General features: G+C 42.7%; 1 protein-coding gene across 1 annotated transcript in view; it reads left to right on the top strand.

The window, feature by feature from the left end:
- The first annotated feature begins 296 nt into the window (after nucleotides 1–296).
- Nucleotides 297–9,792, top strand: part of LOC137204225 (netrin receptor DCC-like) — a 549,964-nt gene continuing 540,468 nt past the window's right edge. Inside the window, exon 1 of the mRNA XM_067701462.1 lies at nucleotides 297–967. Coding sequence (XP_067557563.1) covers nucleotides 877–967 — 91 coding nt within the window. The 5' untranslated portion in view covers nucleotides 297–876. The remainder of the gene's footprint in view (nucleotides 968–9,792) is intronic.

Raw genomic sequence — 9,792 nt, 5'->3', positions numbered from 1 at the left:
GTCAAAAGAAATAGCAGAAAACCCCCCGGACACTTACAGTATTTGCCAGCTCCATTGACAAAAGTGACTTCCCACGCTTTGCCCACAGAGGGCATCCCTGCTCATTGATATGTAGACCAGGCGAATGCAGCTGCTTGGAAGCCTCCCCCGACCGCTCTTTTTTTTCTTCGCCGGCATCTCTCTGCCCCCACCCCCTTTCCCGTGGAATCTTTGCCTGAGCCTGTTCGTTTCCCTCCGGTCTCCACATTTTCCCTTCCGGCCCTCCACTTCTCCGGATCAATGGATAGTACGGCTGCAACTCCCGGCTCACGCACCACTGGCGGACACCACAGTAACAAGTGAGAGCGCTCCACCCCGCAGCGCCCTGCCTCTCCTCCCCAGGTCCCCCTCGGCTCTTGGAGGAAAACCAAACAGCATCCCCAGGTTTCGCGCACGGATTTTTCTCTTCAACTTTACCCAGCGTCAATCTTTGGATGCACAGCCCAGCCACAGGATTCCTTTCTGTCTCGTCTTGGTCCCTCCTGGGTAGTCTGTTTATTGCTGTTTCGGAAGCCCCGTGGAGAGCTGGTTGCCCTCCTCTTGTTCCCTGTGTTTCCTTGAGTTAGTTTTCCGAGGTTTTACCGGGGCTCGAGATCTCTTGGACCGAATGGAACTTTTTGCTGCCTCTTTTTGCTGCTGATTCTGTCAGTGGACGAGGAAAAAGGCTTCGGAGGCAGAAGAGGCGCAGGGGAGGTGGAGAAAGGTGGAGGAAGTGGACGAGGAGGAAGCCGAAGGGGCTCGGCGCGTGTGTGTGCATGTGTGCATGCGTGTGTGAGTGCATGTGTGTGAGTGTTGCGGCTGCCCAGGACCCGCGGCCCCGAAGGTGTTGGCTGAAATATGGAGAATAGTCTTGGATGTGTTTGGGTACCCAAGCTGGCTTTTGTACTCTTCGGAGCTACCCTGCTCAGCGCACATCTCCAAGTCACCGGTAAGAGGTTCTTTCCTTTCTTCTCTTCGCACCCTCCGGCCACCCCCCCAACACACCCCTTTCCTTCTCCTCATTTCCTTTGGCGAGTAGTAGAATTGGGGTAGAGGGAGAAAGGGCAAGATGTTCGGAGCTCCCTCTGTCCCCCATTTCCTCACCGATGATAAAAGATGGGAAGACTTTTTTTTCCCTGGGGGTGGAGGATGTTGGCAGCTGGGGAAAGGGGCGCCCCTTGGCTTTTTAACAAATCTGGTGCTTCTCACGTCTTTGCTTTTGCAAATACTTGCATTGGTTTGGAGAGCTGGCGGGCTGGGGCAGGGAGGAAGCAGGTGATGGGGACGTCTTGAAAGGAACTGGGTTGGATCCTTAAAGCCTCGGAAAGCTACGGAGGAGGGGAATTGGGGCAACAGGGCCAAGTGGAGGAGGTCCTCCAGGGGGGCTTTGAGGGAGTCTGTGCGGAATGTAGATGGTGGGGCTGAGTCGTTTGTATATGACGCATCTCTGGTTTGGATTTTTAGACTTGCTGATTGAGAATTGGAGAAAGGGACGCTAATGTGTTTTGGTACTTTGGAGGAGGGGACGATGGTGCCGAAGGAGGCTGCAGAGTTGCCAGGAGGAAGGAGGCGTGTTTTGTTTTATTTTTTAACAGTGAATGCAGCTCTCAAGCTAAGTCTCCAGATATCTCCAGGACACTTCCAAACTCCAAATGATTGCTATTCTGGGGAACCAGCCCCCTGGCCCTGGTACTTGGCAAGCGCAGTTCCTAATTAAAAATGGCAAAACTGTTTGGGCACTGGATTGGGTTAGAGCAGGAAAAAGAGGGATCGGAGGGATGCTCAGGGCTGCGGCAGTCTGCGAACGTGGAGCTGGAGGTTTCGTGGCCAAAATAATTATAATAATTTAAAAAAGAACAAAATGATTCATTATAACAGTCTACTGGTTTTGCCGGCCTCACCACAAGTGTAGATGGACACTAGGGTGTAGGGAGTGGGCCCGGCGGGGAAGAAGGGAGAGCAACTGGCTGAGCATTCAGTTCCCTTCGGAAATAACCTTTCCCCAAATCCCAGAGAAAAGGGGCCTCTGGCAGGGGCCAGGCGTTGGGTGGGAGCACCCCAACATGTGGCTTGGAAATTAACAGGGAACAGAATGTAAACCGTGTCCAAGCCCCCAGCCTATCAGGAACCTGAAGCTCCGGCTTTCTTGTTGCTGCTAAGTGCTGCGCGGTCCAGGGTTGCGAGCGCCAGTGGGGAATGTGCCTCTCCGGTGGCTAGGGATTCAGACACTCAAGCGCGAGGCTCCCCAAATTTTGACGTGGCCGAAAAGGAGTAGGGATCTGCGCATCCACATCGACCCGACCCTTCGCCTTCCTTTGGCCTGACAGAGCGAGCGAGCACAAGCCAGCAAGAGGGGTGTGTGTATGTGTGTGTATGTGTGTGTGTTCCGGTGCGGTGCACGCGTATCAGCATTCGCTCCCCCAGCAGCTCGTGCTTCCTCCCTCCCTCTCAGGCTGGTCTCCTCCTCTGGGCTCCACTCTCCCGGAGCTTTGTCCTCAGCAATTACTCCCAGAAGGTGGGCGGGGGACTATCCCTGCAGTAAAGCAGTCGCGAAAGGTGTCTTCAAAATTTCCTCCTGCTACCCTCAGACACTAGATGCTGCAGCCAGGAGCACCCTCCTTCTGCACAGATTGACTTGTGCTCTCGGGCAGTTTGGTAGAAGGCCAAGGAGGAGAGAGGGGAAGTTTAGAGGGGCATCCTCGCTGGGTAGAAAGTCTATGGAGCCAGGCCTGAAATGCGTGGGCTGAAAATACTGCATTAGACAAGGAAGGTGTGCAGAAATGGACAATGACATTTTGTCAGTTACACTAAAATATTTTAAAGCCTTTCCCAACTGTCTTTGGCAAAGGGTGGGGATAAATGAATGGAGATGGATTTATATATGTTTTACTAATATCTAAATTAATTAATTATCCCCCTTCCCATTTATTTAAGTTTCTTGTCTAGAAAGTTAGGACCATATATTACTTTATTTTAATTAACTCCTCAAGGGATAAGTCTATGATTGAAAAGGCAGACAAAAAGATACATATACAAGGGAAGTGCCTGTGGATAGGCTTGTGGGTCTCAATCTTTAAGCTCCTCTATACTTCTAAATCCATTTGTGTTATTTTCAGATGTGATGTAGTTTGCGCCAGTCCCAGGAAAGTGGATGGTGCAGTTTTGAGATATCGCTAATTCAGATCACTCTGATCTTTGCTCCTTAATCTGTTTCTCCTTTCTCCAGTAGCAATTTCCCCTCTTCAGGGACATGGCAGGGAATTGATGATGAGGAAAGCACAGTTCACTCTATGAAAGGACCAGTAGGAGGTGCCCTTAATAAGGCCAAGTGTCTAGTTTACCGGCAGTGAAATTCCCATTCAGGAGGATGTTTTTAAAGACTTTGTTGATTGGTGACAAAGGATTATGGAGACAAGTACAATAGCACTGGCTATTTTCCCACTTCCTAGATAAAGTCTGAAACTGCTGTAGATTTTCGTGAAATCATTAGGACATAACAAAGGGCATCCCTGGACAGTGTTGGCATAGGATGGGGAAGTGATGTTGGAGGAGGAGGCTAGTGCTTTTCTAGCTGGCTTTTTGTAAGATGCTGTCTTCTTATATATTTGGCTTGAGCCCCAAGCAAAGGCACTAAGTAGAGTCCTGGCATCTCAGAAGAGATGAAAATTTTCGATGGTAATGAATGCAATTGCAAGTATACATGTTAATTTTAATTAATTCTTCATATATATGTTTGGATTACATTCGATTAAAAACATCAGTGCGCGTTTATGTCGTCGGGACATGGTGAGATAAAGCTTGCTACGTCCCCTATCCACATCTTTCTCATCCCCCGCAACCAAAGCAGATCCGACGCCCCAGATCTGGCTTTGCTGTTGAGTGGAGCATGGCAGGACCTGAGGGCGCCTGGGCAGCCCAGCTGTCCACTCCTCTGTGAGTGCTGTGGTATAAATCACCAGGGACCTGTCACAGCATCCATTTCCCACACAGCAGCCTTGCCCTCTGAGTTATGAAGCATGTGAAACAGCCACCACATGTGTTCTATGTGCATATATTAGGCTTAGTGCATTTGCTTTAATGTTCTTAAGAGCTGGGCTGGCTTGAGCTGCTGATAGGCATTTTTTTTTTTTTTTTTTTCCTGGGGAGAGATTTATAACTTCCCAGTGTGTATGACTTACATTTATTCTTGGGCAAGTTAACCTTCCAGCAAACTTCCTTACTGTTTTCATTGAAGAGGAAGAGCTTTAATCCTGTCTAAATTCTTCAATGAGCCCTGCTGGAAGTTTCTCCCGGAGTACAGGATATTTACAGGCTGTAGTACGATTTTCTCAGCCAATGGGGAGCTGGATGAGATTTGAGGAGGTGATTTTTAGGTGGAAGGGGATATTTTTACTTGTTTCTGGAGAGGGAAGGGATGACACTGCATCTTCCAAGGGAATTCTAGCACTCTAGTTATCCTCAAAAGCATCTTTTATGAGAGGAAAGATTTCTTCCTCTCTGGCTTACATTTCTTCTTTCGTTCAATAGTTTGAAATTCTTCAAATGCATATGATTTGCTCCTAGAACGTTTCCTGCTGTATGTAGTAGGGTCATCTAGTACTATCTTTCTCCTTTGGAAACAAGCTCTATTTTCAATCTTAACTTCTCAACGAAAACACTTTTTATCTTTAGGTGATGCTGCATGTATGTAGGTAGTGCTGAATTTCTGAACAGAATATTTCTTTCCATGGAAGACTGGGCCGCGAGATTACAATTTAAAGCAAATATTCTTACTTTTTCTTTGGAAAATTTGCCATCTGAAACTGTGCTTGTGAAATTTCTTTTTCCTCATACTTCTGCCAAACAAAGTAATTCTATGAGGAAGGGATGCAGTTGTTTCTGGCATTTGCTTATATTAAAAGCCAATCATATACAAGGAAGAGAGCATTTTCACCCTCCATGCCACCTCCCCAAATGTATGACTTCGGGGGGGAATTGAGCTAGTGCTAAATACATAAAGATGCTTCTGGAAACCAGTGTGCTATTTCACTGGTGAGTGAGCTCTTCTGACCTGGCTGTGGATCTCCCCACTTTCCAAAGATATGGCCTGTATTGCACTCAGAAACTTGCACTGACTTAGGAACACATTGCTGTATTCTGGTATTTGTTACACAGCTACTAGCTCAAATGATCAATTTTTGATGGAGTAACCTACCTCAGATGATAATCTCTTACATGAACTGTATACGCAAATTTCGGGAAACCTTTGTTTTGCCTGAGTAAAAGGAATAATGACATAAGCCTGCCAAGGATTACTTGATTAATTAACTGAAGATAAAAAGTCACTTGGTTCTGGAAACATACCATAATCCCTGAAGTGGAGTGGTAAATACTGTGCACATTTACAATTCATAAAACACAAACGTGGAATCTTCTTCTTTTTTCTCTGTTTCTTTATTATGATACTCGAGGAGGATTGAAGCGTTCCGTGAATTGTCACAACAGTTATACCCTAATGAATTGTAGCCTGGGATCTCACTAAGTCTTGATTGAAACACACTGAATTAAATACCAACATGATGCCCGATGAACTGTTCTGCAGCCTGCTTGCTTCTCTCCAGCCTATCTCTACAGAATTATAGCTCTGATCTCTAAACTGTATAGCATCAACACTGCCACCCTTCATACAACCCAGGAAAACCTTTCTCACTGTGAATCCAAGGTCCTGATCCACAGGCACTGCAGTTAACATGCTGTACTACACTTTGCAAGGTCATGGGGATTTGCCTTGAAAACAAATGTTTAAATTTTCATGAGTGTTTCTTTTTTGGGAAGTTAAACTACCTGTAAATTCTAAAGACAGCTAAGTGGTACTCTTACTATAGGAGACTAACTAGTGGCCTCTCAGCCAGTATCATTGAAATTTCAGAGCTCATAGAGCATTAATGGGAGGTAGAAATTACCACTAGGGGAGGGTAGATTATGCCAACCTCAGCATGCTGCTTTCTTTCCAGGAGGGTGTTACCTGCTTGGAATAATAGAACTTTAATTTTCTTCAAAGTTACTACTTTTCAGAGATCAAAGCACTTCTTAATGGGTATTATAAAATCAGTAGCATGGCACTGACCCCAAAGCATTTAAGATATTTTCCTTCAAAACAAGACCTCAAGTAAAGCAAATGTTAAACTTGTCAATTAAAAAAAAAAAAAAAAAGGATGAACAGTCCAGATTATTTTCCCTGTAGGCCAATTGAAACATGCAAGATAAAATGATATGTTACACATGCCAAGCGGGTAACAGCAGAAAATAAAATGCAGAATATTACACACCTTTAAAATTGCAGCACGAAGGTACATTACAGCGCCTCTTAGTATTCCACAATTTGCTCCCTCCTTCAGTAGATGGTTGATTCCTTCTATTTCTCTGCTTTAGTGCTGGACTAACACACAGAAATCTAGGTTGGCTCATTGATGATCAAAACACTATAGTGTTTTAAAGTTCTTTGACACATTTTAGCCTGAGGTTAAAAAAACCAGACCTCTTTAACTCAACTGTTAAGTAATTTTTTTTTTTTTAGTGGTTTAGAAATGCCTGACCTTATCAATGGTATAGTTTAGAAATACATAATAATGTGTATGATTGAATATATTTCTTCTTTTTCATTATTGATGGTGATTTGCCAGTGGTTATACTAGTACATGTTGCTTTTTTATAAATAGTTTGAAACAACCATATTATTCACAGCTTTCATTTCTTGAGGGAGTAGTTCAACCAGAAAACATATAAATCATTCCCTATTTATTGATCATATTTTTAAAGTTTATTGTTATGACATGACCTGGGTGAGGAAATTTATCTTCTTTCCTAAATTCTCTGAGCCCAGTGCCTATAACCTACTTCTTATTTTTGTGAGGTACTTTAGCTTAATTACACACATCCAAATTCTCTGACTTCTTGCTTGTTCAGCCATGTCACGGTTTCAAGAGAGGAAGGCCCTTTATACCACTTGTGATTATTCTGAGCGATTTGACGGGTACGCATTGCAATTTGGAGATTTTGCTCTTGTCTTTTGCTCATCCGTTACAGACTAGTTCTTGCCAGAAGGCTACTTTTGGGCATACCTAGGACAAAAATGTTCTACTGAATTAAGTGAATCTTTATGATACAATCTAATGAAAATACCAACTCGTTAGTGTATCTTAACCTGGTAAGAGAGCTTATCAATACCAACATTACTCTGGTATCTTAAATGTTCTTAAATTGGCTTTAACATTTTTATAAGAGAATAAATGAATTAAATGGTTAATATAAATGTTATTTACTCTAGTTTTCTTAGTACTGAAGTTTCTTGTTAAACACCAACATTTCCTGATTTTACTCATTTTTTTAAGCCTTTAAAAATGTTTATCCACTCCCTTAGCTGCATTTTAAGTATGTAGAACATAATTGAACCTGTCCTTAAGAAGCCCCAGGCATTACTGTGGCTCACTTATTAAATTCTCTGATCTTATAGGGATGATTTCTGAAGATATTGCCTCATGGAGGACTGTTTATTTCCCATTAAATGGCCACAGACTATTGCTTTGTTTTCCTAAGGCTTTTATTACTGATTTGTAGAATGCGATTTATCTACTTGTTTGTATCCAGCTGGAAGTTCCCCCTGTCGTAAGACTTCTTCAAAGAAGTTTTTCTCTTTTCTACTTCTGATTTGCTGAGAGATAGGTGACTGTGTTTTGTTGAGATGTGTCTAAAGTAAAAGGGGAGATTCTAAATCAAGTCCTGAGTCCCTCACTAGCTAATTGGTTTTCACTAATGGGTTTGTAGCATTTCTGAAATCTGCTGTTACTTTGGATGCCATTTTTCTTTATGTTTTTCCTTGTTAAATGAGGGTGTGGACTAGACAACTTTTAGTTATATTACTGTTTTCAACATTATATGATTTCTTTAAGTTATGAGCATACTATATATATAGTGTTGGGTATAATTAATAATAATAACATTGATCACAATAATAATTTTAATGAAACAAATAACCCATGTACCCACCCGCATTTTTCTTAATTTTGTATTAATTAGTCCCTTGCCTTTTTATAGTTTTGCTACATATGTTTGAATCTTTAACATATGATTTTGCTTTGCCTGTACGTGACCATATAAAATAAATATAATGTGTGTATTCTTCTCTGGTATGTAATTTTGCTAAACATTAAATATTTGAGATTCATCTGTGAGAATGCATATGGCTATACTTCAGTCACTTTCTTTGCTGTATAATATTCCATGATATTAATTAACCACACTTAATCAATCTACCATTGCTGAACTTCTGGGAAGTCAGTATTTTGCTATTGCCAATAATACTGCTATGAACATTCTTATCCGTGTTCTGTGGAACAAATTTGCCACCATGTCTAGAGTGCATGTCTAGGGATGGAGTTGCTGAGTCATAGAAAGGGCATCTTTACTTTTAGGGCACAATGACAAGTTACCTTGAACTTTGCATTGAAACTCCCACCAGGAGCACAGGACAATCTTCTTTGTTCCATGTCTCCACCAGTACTTGGTATTGTCATATGTTTAATTTACCCTCATCTGCTGGATATAGATTAGCATCTCACTGTGGTTTTAATTTGCATTTCCCTGATTGCTCATAAGGTTGAACATTTTTTCCCGTAAATTTATTGGCCATTTGTGATTTCAGCAAGGTAGTTCTATGATTCTGTTTTTCCAACTGAGCAGCCATTTGCTTTGTGGCATCAGTACTATTACTGTTAGTAGTTATTCTGTCTTTGCTACTAAGCAACTTTTGCTTTTAGGTTTAGATGCGGTTGGTCATCTAACTTTTAGGAAGTTGTTGCCTGATACTGTATCATGCCTACTTTAGCCCAGACCTTCCCTAAACAGCTTTCCAGAATGAACACTTACTTTAGACTGGAAGAGAGATCCTTAGTCACTGTAGGATTGTTGATTACCTAGAGTAACTCTTGCCATGTCAGTATCCTGCTTTATCCTATTTATTATGTCTATGCAGCATGTCACTTACAGGGAAGCTGGATCCTGAGGTGCCAGGCTTAATTTGAGGAACCTTATAAATCCCCTGAATATGACAGAACTCAAAGATGACTAAATCACAGAATTCTAATGCCAGATACCAAGTATGAGTTAAAATCCTAATCTGGCATTTGAACTTGGGTATGTTTCCAATATGGTAAAGTACATAGGCCCAGGATCATTGTTACATATATGACTGTGGGTTTCAAACAAAACCCATGCTTGCACAAGGGCGTACGCACACGTCCCAGTTTTGGCGGGGTGGGGGGGGTCCCTAATTGTTTCACCCCTTCCCACGGGACAGACTAATGAAGGGCCCTGGATGGAATAAAGCCTTGGATATGCTAGCAGTGGCTTCTCTGGGGTGTTGCCTCTGTGCCGACTCATTAGAGATGTGAGCCAAGGCTGAGACATTTAAGCAAACCCCTCGCGCCCGGAGTCCTCAATCCATTGTTTCCACATCTCTGCTCAGCCTCTTGGGATCCCAGAAGAATGTAAATTAGAGAGAAAATCTGCAAAGCTTTCCTTTTCATGTCTAATGTCTGGGCAGAGCTGTTCCCTGCAGGACAATTTCTAGTTATTTTCCCTTCTGGTTTGAGATGTCTCCAGGGATGGTTTGTTCACTGTTTCCCTTGAAACTTTTCAGCAGCATATCAGTTCTTGCTGTTAAAATTTCCTCTTAAAATTCATCTTAGATAGTCCTGTTCTAAATATTCCTCCTGTCACTCCTATCACCCAGCTCCT

This window comes from Pseudorca crassidens, chromosome 12 (genome assembly GCF_039906515.1).
Source record: "Pseudorca crassidens isolate mPseCra1 chromosome 12, mPseCra1.hap1, whole genome shotgun sequence".
In the NCBI taxonomy this organism is placed as follows: Eukaryota; Metazoa; Chordata; class Mammalia; order Artiodactyla; family Delphinidae; genus Pseudorca; species Pseudorca crassidens.
Note: the sequence above shows the minus strand (reverse complement) of the source record. Positions and strands in the feature narration are given on the sequence as shown.